Source organism: Xiphias gladius, chromosome 16 (genome assembly GCF_016859285.1).
Source record: "Xiphias gladius isolate SHS-SW01 ecotype Sanya breed wild chromosome 16, ASM1685928v1, whole genome shotgun sequence".
Taxonomy (NCBI): Eukaryota; Metazoa; Chordata; class Actinopteri; order Istiophoriformes; family Xiphiidae; genus Xiphias; species Xiphias gladius.
Genome location: NC_053415.1, coordinates 23,179,349 through 23,197,274, shown reverse-complemented (window position 1 = coordinate 23,197,274; position 17,926 = coordinate 23,179,349). Strand labels below are relative to the sequence as shown.

Below are 17,926 nucleotides of genomic sequence, written 5' to 3'. Positions count from 1 at the left end.
TGTTATATACACTGCCGGCGTGATTTCCGACCCCAGAGGGTTAAGACGTGCTCTCTGACCACATCGGACAGTAAATGTGTTTATAGCCGGCCGTCATAGAGAAGGGGGTGCTATATTGTTTAAAAACAAGGATAACAGCACATACTTTCAGGCAGTCTCTGCTGGAAGACATTCCTAGTGTTGCTCTAAGTTGTTCATATTAAAAGTGCCACAAATAGTTGTGTAAAAAAATGAAGAAAGAGAGCTAGAGAGACAAGTACAGTGCCTGGCCAGTCACAGCCTGAAGTGGGTGTGAATGTCGGATTGTCAGTTTCAGAAAATTACTGAAAATTGGTCAATACACAGACCCTCTATCTGATGTCGGAAAAGTCCGACCATCCGGCATCCAGTTCGAAGAGTGTATAAGTCCTGCCGAAATCCTTCAGTGCTTTCGGCTAGCCGAAGAGGCAAAAACATTGTTTTGCTGATCTGTATATGTCTTTTCTTGTTAACTGTACACTAGGGATGCACGCTGACAGCGACCTTTGGGTGTCTGCCGAGTGTCAGTGATCCTCATTTAATACATTTCTAGCGGTAAGCTAATGTGCGTTCAGTTACTTCGGCACTTTCTGAGTGCTCTTCACAGTAAATGCATTTTAATTTGAAGGAAGGGTTAGGCCCTTTTCAAGCATTATCACTGATTTGTTCCATATAATTTTTCTAAGAGTATATTTTGGCATTTCCTGCACTTTTTTTGTCTGGATATGAAACTTTGCACGGACAGAATACGCATTATCACGTTTAACAAAGCTTGATAAAAGATAAAAGCCTAGGAAGCCAGGACGGATATTACATCTTATTAACAATAAATAGGTTGTAGTATCTGAAGTTACAAACCCCACAGAGGAGTTGCACTGTTTAGCCGGCTGGTTTTGGTCTGGGGAAATAAGAAGTGTTTGGTGTAGAGATGTACGAGCTTGTAAACACGCTGAGAGGCCTTTTCCATGTGGACACACAGAGGACAGCAGCGGGGCCACTGATCCACTGTTTTTCAGGGCAGCTGTTTATCGGAGCAGCTCGGCGCTGTTTGCAGGTTCTGTATATGTACACAACACCTGTACTGTTGTTAGATGTATTAGACCAGAACATGATGGTGGGTCCGTTGTAGTAAGGTTTTAACACTTCATACATTTTCTACACGATGTAGATTGAATTTCTCGTGAGCCTAAAAAGCACGTTTGTGTACGCACGTCTCCACCAACAGTTAAAAAGTTAAATGTGTAGCCTCGCGTTACCGTAAACAAATCTTAATCAGATTTGTGTGAAAAATACACATATTGCTAATACTGCACCTTTGTGGTTTTGCTGCTGCTCTTCTCCGCAGGGGGCTGATGAACTGGTTGCCGGCGGGGGGCGCGATCCTTGGCCTCACATTTCAACAGGAACTTCTCAAACAGGTTAGTGGAGCCTGTGGCGTCCTTCTGTCCCAATACCTCTTCTTTAGCCACCTCCTCCTCCTTAACCTTGGTGTTGCTAGCTGCTGTAACAGAAGACGAGGATGATGACGATGTGGAAGAAGACAGGACTTTGGGTGGTGCTGATGCGCTCTCCTGCCCTTTGCTTTTCGCTTTCTTATGTAGGGTGGAGCTATCACTTGAGTCTGAATGTGGAGCATTCTCCTCCTTGCCTTTAGAGGTGAGGCTTTTCAGCTTTTGGAGGCTGCTTTCTTTTTGAGCGCCGTCTGGCTTTTTGCTCTTTTTGTCATGGATGAGGTCCTTAATGCCCTGCAGCTTTACTTCCCACTTTCCCTTCTTTTGTTTGGACTTATCATCCAAATGTGCCTTTTCGGCTGACTTCGTTACAGTCTCTGTTGATGTTGTATCGTCCATTTGGGACTCTGATGGGCCGTCACTCAGGTCGTCTTCCAGAGGTGCAGTGGCCTCATCTTCAGAGGTTTCAATCTTGCGTTCCTTTTTCCCCTTCTTTTTCTTCCCCTCCTCTCCCTTTTCTTTCTTATGCTTTCCTCCCTCTTTTCCCTTTTCCCTTTTGTGTTTTTTGGAGGGAACAGGCTCATCGTCGTCCTCTTCAGAGTCAACCAAACGCTTTTTTGATTCAGTCTTTTTCTCCTTGGGAGGTGAGGGTGGAGTAGCGACCCGCTCTTCTTCTTCGTCTTCTTCTTCTTCTTCGTCTGTCTCTGGTGCAGGCAGAGGCCTGACCTCCTCCTTCCGTTTGTCTTTCTTCTTCTTCTTCTTTTTGTCCTTTGGAAGTGGTTCATCTTCTTCCTCCCGGGTCTTTTTCTTTTTCTTCTTCTTTAGAGGTGCATCAGCTGGACGGTCTTTATCGCTATCACTCTCAGAGTCCGCATCGAACACGTCACTCTTTGTAGGCAGCAGTTTCTAGTAGGAGAACAGGACAAGCAATGTCACATTTTAAGATGATATATTGTCTTTTGGCTTTCTGCCCTAAGTCTGACGGTCAATCAAAAACTAGTGCAGCTGTCTCGTAATCCAGGGCTGCAAACACTGACCACTATGGATCATATAGCGGTGAACACAATATCAGTCATATTCTATACACCTGACTGTCAGTTAGACTTACCACGCTCTTCTTGGCTTCTGCTTCTTTCTTGGCCTTAGCATCAGCCAACGACTTCTTAAATGCTAAAAGGACTTCGCGACAGTCTTCTAAATGGGCCTCTGGCTCCCAAGTGTCATCATCAGAGCAATAATTCTTCCAACGGACTCTGTAGAGCACTTCCCCCTGAAAACAGAGAGAGATAAGATACAGTAAGAAGCTCATGAATCATCACCACACCAACCTGGCACGGTGGCTAGATTTCCAGATGGTGGCTGCAAGCATGCAGACATGGCTGACAGACTAGATAAAGTGAATAATTATAGTATTCTGAATGGTGGAAATTTTTCTTTGATTAATTGATTGTATGCCTAAGAGATGATACACTGTACAAGACAGCAAGATTTCATTGGGGAGAAAAAGCAAAAACACTTAAGCTGGAATAACAAACTGCTGGAAAAATGTTTACACCCACACACAGAAACGGTAAGAGGCAACCTGCACACTGCATATACGCATTAACTGACCTAGAACATATAAAAGCATTTGTACAAAGTAAAAAATAAATGGGACAAGCCAGGAAATGATTGTCAGGTACAGGGTTTCTGATGCACATGCATGCAATGAAGTTTCACGCCTAAGTTTTGATTTGTAATTTCCAGTGTGCCGAACCACACCATACCAAACACCAGACCTTCGTGCAACAACAAAAGTTGTTGCATCTCCAAACAAATCTATTACAGAAGCGCCAATGTATCTAAATCAGCTTGATTTATAGGACAGTCCAGGCTGAGTCTTTTTGTTTGTCGAGAGCCTAAAATACAAGGTTTACAAGATTAAGCACGGCCATCAAGAGAGCAAAGCAATGCTGAAAAGTGTGAAACAACATTGCTTTTATTGTGAAGTGACCAGAGGAATGGTTGGTCTACATCTATACTTTAAATTATTGTGCTTTTTTTTCTTTTTGTCAGGAAATTAGTTTCACACAGGGAACTGTTTAGTTGAAGAGCTGCGAATGATTCCTGCATTTTGGGCGTACATCAACTGAACCACAATCAAGGTAATGAAATCAAATAATTTTTTTCTCTTTTCGTGGATTTAAAGATCAGCGTTGTCATACAAACATTTGAAAGTGGCCAGCACTGGGATACAACAGCATACACACTGATATGTAAAGCTTTTTCTTCTCAAAGTCAAACCAGTCTATCAGAAGTATAAAACAGGAATAACTACAACAATAACACAACAGGCATCTACAGGACAGTCTTTCTATGATACATCAAATTAGTGCAGTTTTCACAATGATTATATCGAGCTTAGGTCTGACTGCTCGATTCATTATTTTGACATGCATTTTTATTAGGATGCTCCTGTCCCTTGCGTCACAGATAAATTCAGATTTCTGGTTTAGTGCACCTTCTGCAATCCTGGCTTCCTGACTAGCATGTAAACTGTGATTTTATCGCGTTTTAACTCTGATCTCTCACATTAGGTCTGACCCAACATATTTTTCAACAGTGCGCCAACATACAAACACTCTGTTTCAATGGCTGGATCTTCCTGGAGAGCTAAGCTTACTTGCCTTACTTTATGCCTTTTCACTCTCCTCAACGTTCCTGAGGTTTTCCTACACAGGTACAAACCCACGGAGACTCGAGGGCCTCTTTACAGTGGAGGGCCAGCAGTAAGCCAAGTGTAAGGCAGAGTGTGTTAATAACTCACTAGGGCGGGTAACTGTTATTAAAGTCTCTCATAAAAGCAGTTTTTGTTTGGCATGTTATTGACATGCTAAACAAACTTTTACGTCGAAGAGCCCTATTCGCCTGTAATTCTTTTCTCCTGCACCATGTTTATTAAGCAATACTAGCCTCATTAAGTGTACCGAAATACAGATTTTTTCTAAGAAGTTTCAGAATATGTAAAGTGATGCTTCTTTAATTATGCAGTGACAACTGCTCTGAAGCTGGAGATCAGTTTGTTTTTTTTTGCCACCGTGAATATGTTTCAGTCTTAAAAATAGCTCGCTGTTCAGCTGTGGAAACAGACTTATTTAACACCTCTACTTCTGAGAAGTAAGATCCATACAGCGTTCTTCGGTTGCATGCAACATCGCAAAACTTTGAGCAGCGATCTCTGCTTTCTGCCAAGTTGATACCCAACCAATGCTTTTGTTTATTCCAGTGTCTTTGTCATGCAAATGTGCACAAGGAAAAAACAACTTTGTAGCAGGCCCTGGCACTCAAGGAAAAACAAACACCGCCCATTAACCTACCTCCACCTATACACACACAAAAAAAGCGCTCCCTCCTCAATCACTCACGTGGAGGGCTAGTTAATATTTAAGTGTGAAAATGTGGCACCATCTCGTGACAAGGCATGACTTTGTAAACAAAACATGAGATGAAATAATGGAAGGGATCACTACACTACTACTAGTCTGCAAAAAGTAAAGAGTTGCAAACGACTCCAGACCCGAAAATAAATAAAAAATCTTAGTATGATTCCGTTTTGTTTATTAATAATATGCTAATATAGTTTCAATTAGAAAATTTTTTTTTTTGAATTATTCAATCAGAAACCACCAAATCGCCTGTGCATCATAAAAACGTAATTCCTCGAAGTAGTAGTCTTAGGGGAGGACTGTGAAATTGAACAAATACTTTTGCTGCGGTTCAGCACCACGATGCAAATCAGTGGTTCACCCTATTATGTACAGCGATCGCGTTTTGGGAGTCCCAACGACCGTTCATCGTTAATGACATTACAAACCATTTAATATTACTATAGTGCAAGTTGTAACACACGCAAGCCTCGGGGTGCGTTACTAATTAGATTTTGTAAAAATGTAATGTCACTTTAGCCATAACTGGGTACGTTAGTTACTTGGTTCATATAAAAAAACAAAAACAAACATCATAACTTAAAATTCTCTAAGTGAGGCATTTCTTTGTGGATGCACAGAGAAGTAAAAAAAAAAAAAACAAAACAGGTAGGCTGGTCAGTTGATGCTTTTTCATACACGGCGTCCACGATGCTACGGGCACATTAGCAGGCTTTGGTAAATTCACTTTGTTTACCGCTGCAACATCTCGCCAGCCGACCTGCTTTATGGCGTAATGAGACTAGCATCACTCCCGGGATGCGTCGGCTCTATCGACGCCGCCGGGCAAAAGCAACCGCGATGGAAAATAGTTGCAAGCTTGCAAAGCGTCCGTCCTTGGCCTCAGCAGGGGAGAGGCGAGCGGACATCATGGGAGAAGTTGTGCAGAAAAAAAAACAACGATGCTATATATGGACGACCGGTGAGCCACAACAGATGGGTAACCGCGTATGACTGAGTCACACAAAAGCTACTATATGCATCAAAATGCACTTGAATCGGATTCTGGAGAGGTGTTGTATAAAGCGGAAAGTGGTCTGGACACCGTTGTAGGTGGGCTATGCGTCGTGAGAGCGGAGTGAAAGCAATGCCAGCCATGTTTGCCAAACTAGCCAGGCTGCTACGTAGCATTTAGCATTTAGCTCGCTTTACCTCTTCCACCCGCATGTCAATGATCCGCTCCACCTCGTATACATCTTCTTCCTCGTCTTGTTCGCTGTCCGCAGGCTCTACCTTATCGGTCTCGGCCGCCATGGCTGCGGGTTGGGGCTGTTTTGTTTTTTATTTGTTTTTTTTTGTTGTTTTTTTTGCTAAAGTGTATATGTTCTCCCTGTGTGTTCAGAGGGGCAGAACGCTAACGTACCCGGCCGTAGACCGTACTAGCGCTGCAGCTCGGAGGGTTGAACCGAGCGCAGAGCAGCTACCGCCCGCTCTCACTGCGCTGCGTTCAATCGCTGCTACTAACCTCGTAATGTTGTACTTCTATGGCGTTCAGCGATTCCAGCTTGTTATCGTTGAAGCCGGCAAGCGGGTAAACAAATGTGTGCTTTGCGATATTCAATATTAGGAACTTTACCCGAAACAATTCAGAAAAAGGCGATACTAAGGATTTATAGAAGGCCGAAAGATTGTTTTTAAACACTTGTGGGGTTTTGATGATTTTTTGAAACGTTTCCCCTAAATACAGACAGGACTACATGGGTTAACACGGACTCTATTAGCCCCTCTGCCGTGTCGCTATTGTGGACGTTGAAGGCCAAAATTCCGATGTATCGAAAAGGCAGCATGAACGTAAAGCTACCCTGTGGATTTTGCGTAGCAAACATTTGGAAGGGATGAAAAGATGGTGGACGGCGCAGGGCGGCCCGCCAGAGGAGGCAGTCAGGGGATAAATCAGATGCAAAATATTAGTACATACTACTAATTAATTAAAAAAAAAAGTATAATGCATGTTTTCATCTCATGCATGTTATGTTAAACATATAAAACGTACTAAAAATGTTATTTTAAATCAAATAGCTGGGTGTCATCAAATTGAACATTTTCTGTGGCCAGAATGTAGACACAGCATCTAAAAAAATATTTTTCAAATAAACACCATTGTGGTATTCAAATTTTAGTAAATTAATATTTTTTTTAACATCTCTAATGTATCTTAAAAAGTACAATATTTTCCAAATATGGGTGGCATTGAGTTCCACTTAATCTTCAAATCCAAACAAACTTCAGTAAATTGCAGTTCATCTTGACTTAATTTCCTTTTTAAAGTAATAAATCATTTCAATTTACTATGCATAGGACTTTGTACGGCAAGAAGTCACATTAACTTCCATGACCTGAATTTATTTAAACATCATATCAAACGCACATACAACAATAAACAATGCCAAAAAAAAAAAAGGCATCTGAAAACATCCTTAAAGGAAATAAACTCCATCAGGTGACACAAATAGAAACAAAAATGTGCTTCCTTCCTTTTGGTAAGCTGACCGAAATTAAAATAACTTTGAGAAAGGACAATCCTCTTTTCGGTGCGCCCGTGATTTGACATAATAAAATAAGAAGACATATACATGCATTCATCTAAAAATATTACTAAGTTATTGGCCACAATTAGTGCTGCATACGACATACACAAAGGGAAAAGCGCCATAAATCTTCATTCTTGACCAAAAGAACAGGTGTACGAGTTCCTAACCTGTGTGTCTATGGCATTTGCAGTCAGACACAGGCAATATATACACATGTACTTGTGTATAGAAGTTGCCTGATGATTTTAGTGTGCATGTTTCAAGTTGGGGAATTTGATTTCTAGCTGTATGTAACAGTATTTGCAGCTGTAGCCACTGTCGTGATGAAACTTCACTTTGGTTATTAATCTTAACATAGTATAGTAAGCTCAGATCTACTGTTTAGTGCAACTCCACAACAGCGCTGCAGTGGCTGTTGGGGGAAACTGCTTCTCACCTGCTAAACAACAAAAAATGTTATTAAGATACCCAGGATTTCCTCTGTTGTAAACAGCTTCATGTCGCTCTTACAAATGAATAAAATAAGAGAAACTGACAGTCATCAAGTAACCACTTTTGCATTGGAGCAACAGATCACGGCAGAAGCAGAATCTAAGAAGTTACAGAGTATGTACAAGTTTCAGAGCCAATTTAAGACCGACTGAAACACTTAAGATAAATCAGTTAAGAGCAGCATGTATCTGACTGAATAGAGCTAAAACCGGCCCCGGATTTACAGAAGAAGATAAAGGAAAAGAAAAACTCGAAATAAAATGTTAGGGCACATTAATCCCAATAACATTTTGTAAGGCAGTTAGGACTGAGATGAAAACACTGCTCTGGCTTGAGCTAAGAGAGGTCAGGCAGCATGAAGAAACCTGCCATTACATGGCGGAAAATAAGCTCTCTAGTGTCTTAGATTTAGGTAAGTTATTATCTCAATCTTATTAGTTATTTATGAGTTATTTTAATATTTTTTCTAAATGTATACCCTGTTTTCTGAATATATGTATGAACAGCTGTCTGGTGTTGTAGCTGAAGGTTTGACAGTGTGGCACAGCTTCCTCAGTTCTCTCCCTTCTCAGACGCCAAAAATGATTTTGAGATCAGCCAGGGAGAGTTTGGTGAGGGTGCTTCCTGTTCCTGACAGCACGTTCTGGGCCAGCTCCTTCTTCTTTCCCTGCAGTGTGGAGATCTTCTCCTCCACTGTTTCTTCACACACAAACCTATTAAAAAAAGAATAAAAAAATAAATAAGGAAATACACACACACAAAAATATTTATTTATTGACCCACAAACACAACATTATAATACACTAGTGGAAAACAAGCCCTCAGTAAAATGACGTTACTGTGAGCATGCGTACAAATTAAGTTTTGTTAAGCTTTAATTAGAAGCCGTCTATGAACCATTTCACTCGGACCAAATGAAAGGACAACGTTGTCCCATGAATATGTGGATTCGCTCTTCCACTCCTGCCTACAAAATTTGAATTTGATCCTTGTTTTATGCAACTTGAACTGTATTCTGGCACTTTAGCTTGTAGCTTGCTTTAGCTGATACTCGTCTCAATACTGTCCTTTTGCAACAATGCCATATGATATAATAATAAATGATAGTGTCCACACACATTGAATGTCCTGCTGATTTGTTACCTATGGATGGTGACATCTTTCCTTTGTCCAACTCTGTAGATTCGGTCACAGGCCTGATCCTCCAAGGCTGGATTCCTGTCAGAGTATTCAGGGTTCAGGGGTTAAAAACTCAACCATTGTTACAGTGAACAGATAAACGGTCATCTTACTTCATCAGCAGCATTACACTTTCTGTTGTGATCCGTTTGCGATGACCTAGTCACTGCAAAACAGCACCAAATAGTACTACTGTTTTTGACGCACAGAAGTGTGTGTGTGGGTAAAAGCTGCAATTGAAAACACTGTAAAAAGGTTCGGATTTTCTTCATAACATTTTTCAAGCGAAGTTTATTTGAGAGTTAAATAAAGAGCAATAACAAGAGGTTTAAGAACAAAAGCATAAAAGAAACAATGATTCAGACAAAAGACATACTGTAGGCTGCTGGCTACATCAAGCAGAGGGAAGCAATTACCAACAATTGTGCTCTTTCGGTTTTGTGCGTGCCAGTGCGTCTCTCACCAGTGCATGTCAATGAGGAAGAGGTGATTCCCACCAATGAGGTTGAGTCCAACCCCTCCAGCACAAAGAGAAACCAGCATCACCTTTGGCAGAGATTTGGAAATGTAAATCAATATATTTACTCACACTGAGCTCGACTTTACATTGGTCAAAGTCCAGTACATTAAGCTCTGAAAAGGCAGACAGCTGCACTAATAACTTCCCTGGAGACCTCCCTTATCCACTATGTATTTAAATGTTTTTTGACAAAACAATGTGCTTAAAGAGCACATTGTCTTTGAGTCAATTTACATACAGTGTGTAAATGAACAGTGTGATTTGATCATGAAAAAAGAATAATCAGTGATTCTTCATTGTTTAAGAACATTTCTGATGTAAACAAACCTTCCACAGAATCTGCAAGTATAAAAAAAGTTAGATTTAATTTGAGATTATATCTGTATTAACAGACCTGTCAATGAATTTGTGGTAGTAAATTCTAATCCTGTGTTTTGTTTCGGTTTTTGAGTTGTGGGGTTAAATTTACCTGTGATCCCTTAGGGTTAGTGTTGAATTCTTCCACCAGGTCCATGCGACGCTTGGGGTTGACAGTCCCGTCGATGACGCTGTATCTCAAGCCCATCCGCCGCAGATGAACCGCTACAATGTGCAGCATGCTGGTCCACTGGGACACGATCACGCTACACATTACCAGAGAGGAGACACCACATGGATTAAAGATAAGAAGGAAGGATTAAACGATTCTCTTGTGTCACTTGCAATGACCACTTTTAGTTCAACAGATGTTAGTAGTTTACAGGTACAGGTAATGAATGTGGCTTATGAGGAAGGTAAATATGTATGAAAGAGCAGTTTTGTCTGCCAAATGAATGCATTTAATCTTTGCTGAAAAAAATACAAATGAACTTAGAATGAAGCAGATTTAGGATATGACTGGATTAAAAAAATAGAATCTGAGGTGACTTTTTTTTTTTTACCTTTTCTGATCGTCATCCTTCTGTCTGATTGCCTTCAGCTCAGAGACAATAGCAGCAATCTGGAAAATTGAGGTCGAAGAATTAGTTCATTTGTAGTAAAAATTTGATAAAACAACCGCAGTGATACAGGTAAACAAGCTGACGTGTAGCCAGTGTCACAGTTTCTGCACCGCTCAGACGGTACGAAATTCAAGTTCCGGGTATTCTTGTGTGGGAAAGAATACAACAGCTCATTTGCACCATGGCAAATATAAACACAGCACCCGTGTTTAAATAATCACTGCCATATTCTGTGCTTCAATATTCTAATTATCCAGCCTGTGTTGTGCTGTCTTTTCATAGATTTGTCTGTGTCAACTGGTGGGCAGAGAGAGGTTCTCATGAGGGCATTCAATACATTCAAATAACCTGTGTCCTTTTATATATCAACACGGCCATTTCTCTTGCTAGACAAGTCACTTGTTCTTTTGAGCTCCGTGGGCTCCAGTTAACGAAAACATGTTCTGAAAATAGTAGCAATCTTAGGAGTAATCTTATTACAGCCTCCAGAACACAGATCATATTCAGTGTGATGGTGATGTAAGGGTGCCGAGCACAGCGGTTGTTCACCTTGGTGCTCTCACTGGTGTCCTCAAACAGCTGTGAGGGGAAGCGGGTGCCATTAAGGGCCACAGTGTCTTTAGGGTCGGGGCCCGATGGCGAGGGGCTGGAGGACAGTGACAGAGCGCTGAGCTGCTCCTCCAGAGACAAGACGATCCCATCACCCTGCAGCTCCGACGTGTCGAGAGTCTGAGCAGGGGGGGGAAATCAATGCTCGTGTACAGTATACAGTTGGCCTTTTTGTGTATTTATGTGTGCGAGTGTGTATTTTTGATTAACAGAACTGACAAGCCTTGTCAGGGCAGCAGAGTGTGCGTATGTGAGAGCGTACCTTCTTAAGGAGGGACAGGTGGCAGCAGCACTGTCGGAGGCGCAGCAACAGGGACAGGATGTGGACGGTGCTGGACGCCTGCTGGGAACTAGACACAGCAGGGTCAGACTGCGACATACCAAACTCTTGGGCCACTGGAGAGGGAAGACACACGCATAGTTTTGACACACCACCATTGGTAATAGCGACACTACTTAAAAGCCAAGTTTGACTTAAAAGGCAATATTGTCAGGCTTGATTCAGCCCCAACGGAACATTCCCACTTCTCCCTGCTTCTTTCTACATGTATCAAATTACGTGCTGCGATGTCAACAAGTAAAAACTTGTATTGTACTCATAGTTATGAGGCCAATATATAAATTAGGCATACAGTATATTTTACTTCATTCACACACTGCCAAATGTCAGCTGAGGTATCATCTTGCTCTAATGATCCTCCTAGAAACGGGAGACAGAGCAACCAAAGCAGAAGTTACCGCCTCCAAGTTTCAGTTTCGCTGTAATTGTGTCACACTGTAAAACACTCTGTCGGGATGAGCGTACATGCAGCCAAACGTGGAAGTGCCCAGCGCAGGAATTTGACAAATTAGTAAGACTGAGTGAGAGGGGTTATTAGTGTGGGCTCATGTGGATAGAAGCAACCACACAAATATATTTATTGAGCACAAAATTGATTTTTTTGTTTGCTTGACTTTAATTATTTAAATTTCTTAATTAAAAAAATAAAAATAAATTGTGTTTGCAAAAAATATCTTTCTGACAATGACAATGTCCGATCGCACACCCAGGATTTAGGCACAAATATAAATACATTGAATCACAATCACATCTGTCAGAATAACTGGGGCAGTATTCGTGACACAGGGACACACTCTGCCTGTTGAGGACTATAAAACAAACCAGCTGATACCTCACCTTTGTCAAAGGGATTGGAACTGGAGGTGTTCCCCTTGTTCACATCATTTCCCTCATGTCTCTTCAGGTAGTTCTGCAGAGTGGATCTAGAGTGGAAAATCAACATTATGTCATTTTATGTAGTTTTCATTGATCTGTCCACTGCGTCCACGAAGACTTAATGCCATCCCATCTCTTTTTTTATGCAGATACACCCATGTAGACCTTGGAGATTTCATTAGTATCCTTGTTAGAAGTCAGAGAGTCGTTTAAAGCATTCATTATTTTCCTGTCCAGACTTAGCCAGCTGGCCTAGAGAAGCCAAGGTCACTTCTACAACCTTGAAGTCTCAACGATTAGTCCTTACTTCATTCCTAGGCACTTTCCCATGTCGTTAATGGGAAACATCATCAGGTAGCCAACAGAGAATCAGTGAATACAATGTAAAAGTCTATGGGCGGATAAAAGGGGACGGAATCTTGCGTTAAATTAAAAAAAAAAAGACAAGTTGTTGTGTTACCTGGATTGGGCAAAGACCACATCATACACAGCCTGCTCATCCTCAGACAGTTTGAGTCGATGCACCTCGCAGGTCCGATCAGGAAGAGACACCTGAAACATTTCACAGTTCAATTCAGACAGGATCAAGAGTGAGCAGAGAATCCGCAGGCCATGGCAAGACATCACAAAAAAAACCAAAGACGAACGTTGTGGCCTTCGCAGCGGACTCAATGTAACATTCTCATTAAAGACACCAGTGCAATGTGTGTGAGTGTGTGTCTCTACCAGTGGTTTTCCTGTGGAGTCCATTTGGTTTTTGGTTCGTCGGAGCAGCAGACTCCTCGTCAGGATGTTCAGCCTCTCCCTGCCTCTCTTAGAGCCGTTGTCCACCTGAGCTTTCCAGAGTTTGTACTCATCAAATGGAGAACAACGCAGAAACCTGAGAGACAGACAGGGAATAAATACAGTCTCATTCCAATTAACCATCTTCACTTCACTTGACTGCAATGAAGATGCAATTATGTTAGTAGTTTCAAAAACCACTTCAGGGTCAGAATAATTTTCAGTCCATTATCAGGGGAAAGCATCATTTCATAATTTCACTTATCAACGTTTCTTTGTGCAATGTGAGGAAATATGACTTCAGAATAGTCTAAATGCTTTCATAGTGGTGGTTAAATAAATATTTCTAAAGTTGAGCCCCCACCCTGCAACTGAAAATGTTGTTACTGTCACCAAGGAGATGATTTTACTCCTGTATGTCTGTTTGTTTGTCTGATATTTTAGAGGATCGCTCCCAAAAAGTACTTGGAAAGCTGAGGTTCATCCAGAACGCCACCTTGTGGCCTTTTCTAAAGTACTTTTCATTCATAACTCCTCAACTAAAAGGAAGTTTGAGCCTCGCAAATTTTCATTTGAAGAGATCATGAATTAATTATATCAACATTAATTATTTGCTTCATTTTGTTTAGCTTCAATATGCTTACATGGTATTTTAATATATTTTATTTTTCATTTTTGGCCATTTTACTATGATGTACATGTACATGAACATATTTTTCTATATAAATTACGTGGTCATAAAAACTTAAACTTTCTTCAATGTGCTTTAAAGTAAATAAAAATAGTGGTCTGTGAAACACAATAGTAAACAAACCAGGTCTCACTGTAAATAAAGTAACTCCGACTGAGAAGCCCACATGTCCAGCATCTAGACAAAACAGAGGAAGCATTTCCACCCAGTGAGACTTGTAAACCTCTTGTTTTCACTGTGCTTTTGTCTTACTTGAGCAGTGAGTACATGTCCAGCAGGTTATTCTGGATGGGCGTACCAGTGACCGCCCAGCGAGCGCGAGCCCTCAGCTGACAGACGGCCATGGAGGTCTGCACTTTTGGGTTTTTGATGTTGTGGGCTTCATCAAGAACCACGCGGGCCCAGGCCACTCGCAAAAGAGGAGCCGAGTGCAGTGGCTGAGGAAAAATGACAAGGGATGAGGTGTACATGGGTCTGGGTTTTTAGTTTTTAGGATTATTATTATCTGCACCAGAATGGAGCACACAGAATCAAGTATCAGCTGCCAGCATCTTCAGTTTAACTTTGTTTGTATTCAAGTCTTACAGGCTGAATCTTAAATTACAGCAGTCCAGCGGAGAACTACTGCAGTCAGAACTGCTGCTTTGCGTCTTAATATATATCACTCACCACATCATCAGAATCCGCGGCGGGTTTGTCGGCCTCCTCCTTCTGGACTGGAATCTCCTTAGAAACCAAACTGTAAGTGGTCACCACCACATCATAATCTGCCAGCCTGAGGGACGGACAGAGAACATTTAACCGGAACGCCTTCATTACAATTCGTCAGTAGGAGTTTTGATTTTCAAAGGTGTTTTGACATAACAAGCAAATTAATTTGAGGGCAAAGAAACCACAGGAAATGAAGCCATTTCTCACCACTGCTTTGCCTGTTCATTATCAAACTCCTTCAGTAGATACTGCACATAACTCTCCTTTGTGTGAATTCAAAACCATCCTTAAAAGGGCCTTCATCTGGTCTATGTTGATGTCTACGAATTCTAAGCTGAGCTGAGTTAAGTCTGAGATCATGAAACTGACTGCCAACTAGAGCTGGGTAATACAGCGTTTTTATATCAGTGTTGGACTTTCAGTTGAATCGTAGCATGATCACATGAAATAACTGTGTGCAAGGTAGTTTTTCTACTGATGTGGTTTTGTTTGGTCTCCCTGCAGCTACATTTTAATTTGCAGCTGGGGGGCATAAAGTTAGGTACAAAACTGTCAGAAAGGAAACTCTGTGTGACTACAAGGAAAACAGGGTGTGACTGCAATTTAGGAACAGAGAGAGAGTGCAGAAAAGAGAAAAGAACATTGGTGTGTATGTATGCGTGCACGGTTCCCCTCACACTTTGGCCCTTTTCTCTCGGTTGGGGCCGTGGTACAGGTACACAGTCAGCTTGCCTGCCTTGACATGTCTCTCAATCTCCTTCTTCCAGTGGTGAACCAGGGAGGCAGGGCAGATGATCAGAGTGCCTTTAGAAACCACAAGGCTGGAGTCTGGATGATGGTGGGGAAGGTAGTATTATTTATTTTAAATAATAACTGAATGGACACTACCGAGGTTACCTTGCTTTATTTAGTCATATTAACCGAAAGAGTGATATAAGGTTCTAGTTACCAGTCTTGGAGATCCATTTCTCCAGTTTCTTCTCTTCCTTCTTTTCATCTTCCTCTTTTGCCTTGATCTTCTTGGCCAGTATGAGAGAAATCATGGTCAGGGTTTTTCCCAGACCCATGTCATCCGCTGATTCCAGAAACATATAGTGCGAGAATAACAAGGGGAAGAAACGATGAAGAATTAAGAATTATCATAATTCCTCGACACCCTGTAAAGAAGTTCTCCGTTCACTAGAGGTAAACAGCACTTGGTTTGTCACAAACAGATCACATTACATTTAAAAAAAACCTTAACAGCAATGTCTCTTTTCAGAAACAATTTCCTGGTTACTCTGGATAATCCACAGATCTCGCTGTAAAGAGCTCTCATTGTGATCTATTTTCTAACGAACCAAAATGATTGGCCTGATTTCTTTTGAGTCCTTTTGTGACTCGGAAGAGAAGAAGAACAAATGACGTTAATTTGACCTATTATTCCTCCTCTACCCCACATACTTCATCATGATCTCTTATCGGTCTTCACTGTAACCTCTTTAATAAAAATCATGTTAATGGTTAAAACATACCCAGAATTCCTCCACAGGGATTCTGGGCTTCCCTCCAGAGCAGCCAGGCCAAAGCTCTCCTCTGATGGGCCAGGAGCGACACCTGACCAACCAATCACAAGAGGACAATGTTATTAGAGTATCATAATGGACCATTCAAAAAAGGATATAGATGCTCGGTTTCCATAGCCAGAATTTTAGAGAATTTGTGGACACCCGAAGATTAAAACCATGTGTGACTGAATTCCAAAGCCCCAAACCTAAAAAAAACCCATCATATCAATATCATTCCCTGAAGTTTCTTCAAAATCTATCTAGTGGTGTCAGATCCTATGTGAAGCACTGATGAAAAACCAGACTAGCGACCGAGGGAGAGTGATACCTTGATGCCCTTGGGGTCTGGGGCTTCGGCCTCGGCATCGGGGCAGGACTCCAGAGATTTGTGGAGATGGTCGATGGCCTCGCAGGTGGCGTTTTTCACCACCAACAGACGATCCTCGGTCATCCTGCCACCGTAATAGGCCTGATTCTGTGGGTTTGCTGGAAACATGAAAGACTGAGGATTAGGGCATTTGTACAAATGATAAATAAAAGCAGCAAAAGAGAAAATAAATGTAGAGGAAAAATAGTTAGGATAGAAGAGCAAGACCAAGGTGAAAATGAGACATGCAAATGACATCAAATGTTGGAGAGGAAAGATAGCCAACTCTTGCCACAGGCTAGCTTTTCAGACAGTTCCAATTACACATTTAAGTGAAGCGATAAACGGTTATTTCCCTAAAAAAATTACAGAAATTACAGAAATGTGTTTAAAAACCAGATGGTGTCACAGAACTAAAGCTGTTCAGCCTACCTCCATACATCTGGGTGTACCCATGGCTCAGCTCGAGCCCCAGGGAGCTGCCGGAGGCCTGGGGCCAAGGGGGGCCTGGAGGGGCAGGGAGCAGGATGGTGCCGCCCTGTCGGCTGAATGGGTTGACCTGACTGCTACCTGGATTAGCATCACTGCTGCTACATCCAGCCTGGGACCCTGAGAGAACAATATGTATATTGCAGTTGCCATGGCAAGACACACACTTTAATGTAAACTACTCTCCCCACTGTAAAGTGAATTCAAGTTGTTTCTCCATATTTGTGGTGTTACAGAGCTTTTCTTGTTCTCTAGCATTTTGTTCTAAGCATTTTTCTTATTCATCCCTTTCATTCTCTTAGCGTTTATCTATCATTTTCAGATGGGATTCTTTTACTCCCCAGCATTGTTGTGTGTCACTGTGTATAAAACAGAGTAAATTCATGTTGCATTTCACTGTTAATTCGTCCTGGGAAAAGAACTATTTTGAGTTGTGAAATGATCTTTTCTTTAAAAATCTGTCTTAAGAAGGCAATAAATTACAGGACAAACGATCAAATGATACATGATTTAGTTCTGCTGTATGTTTAAAAATAGGGTTTGATGCCCGCTAAATTCCTGACTAGTGACTTTTACAATACCTGATTAATTAGGAGCTAAAGTGAATGGCTTAGTGGAATGACTTGTGATTAAAACATGCTTTAAAAAGGTAAAATGGAGGGAAATCTTTAAAAAAGAAAACTATTATAAATGTATATATTATTGCTACTGTACAATGAGTGAGTTACCTGGCTGAGAAGCAGCAGTGAGGCTCAGAGACTCCAGCGCTTCCTCCAGCTCCTTGACCTGAGTCCTCAGCCTCTCCCCTTTATCTGGCAGAGCTGCCACATTCACCACAGACAGCGTGGCCTTATCAAGAGAAAAAAGGAAAATGGGTA

General features: G+C 41.5%; 2 protein-coding genes across 5 annotated transcripts in view; both read right to left on the bottom strand.

The window, feature by feature from the left end:
* mphosph8 (M-phase phosphoprotein 8) overlaps positions 1-6,364 on the bottom strand; it is a 37,872-nt gene extending 31,508 nt beyond the window's left edge. For both annotated transcript variants that reach the window (XM_040148150.1, XM_040148148.1), the window contains exons 1-3: positions 6,086-6,364; positions 2,578-2,739; positions 1,332-2,375 (exon numbers count right to left, since the gene is read on the bottom strand). In XM_040148150.1, coding sequence (XP_040004084.1) covers positions 1,332-2,375; positions 2,578-2,739; positions 6,086-6,187 — 1,308 coding nt within the window. In that variant the 5' untranslated portion in view covers positions 6,188-6,364. The remainder of the gene's footprint in view (positions 1-1,331; positions 2,376-2,577; positions 2,740-6,085) is intronic.
* Positions 6,365-7,280: 916 nt separating this feature from the next.
* Positions 7,281-17,926, bottom strand: part of ttf2 (transcription termination factor, RNA polymerase II) — a 15,690-nt gene continuing 5,044 nt past the window's right edge. For 2 of the 3 annotated variants that reach the window (XM_040148156.1, XM_040148155.1), the window contains exons 6-23: positions 17,777-17,897; positions 16,992-17,168; positions 16,521-16,678; positions 16,160-16,241; positions 15,595-15,720; positions 15,323-15,473; positions 14,604-14,709; positions 14,187-14,371; positions 13,187-13,340; positions 12,921-13,012; positions 12,422-12,507; positions 11,507-11,640; positions 11,185-11,364; positions 10,576-10,634; positions 10,125-10,278; positions 9,599-9,681; positions 9,100-9,174; positions 7,281-8,669 (exon numbers count right to left, since the gene is read on the bottom strand). In XM_040148156.1, coding sequence (XP_040004090.1) covers positions 8,525-8,669; positions 9,100-9,174; positions 9,599-9,681; positions 10,125-10,278; positions 10,576-10,634; positions 11,185-11,364; positions 11,507-11,640; positions 12,422-12,507; positions 12,921-13,012; positions 13,187-13,340; positions 14,187-14,371; positions 14,604-14,709; positions 15,323-15,473; positions 15,595-15,720; positions 16,160-16,241; positions 16,521-16,678; positions 16,992-17,168; positions 17,777-17,897 — 2,268 coding nt within the window. In that variant the 3' untranslated portion in view covers positions 7,281-8,524. Of the gene's footprint in view, positions 8,670-9,099; positions 9,175-9,551; positions 9,682-10,124; positions 10,279-10,575; positions 10,635-11,184; positions 11,365-11,506; positions 11,641-12,421; positions 12,508-12,920; positions 13,013-13,186; positions 13,341-14,186; positions 14,372-14,603; positions 14,710-15,322; positions 15,474-15,594; positions 15,721-16,159; positions 16,242-16,520; positions 16,679-16,991; positions 17,169-17,776; positions 17,898-17,926 lie in introns of those variants that run through there. The other variant, XM_040148157.1, reaches the window with a different exon arrangement.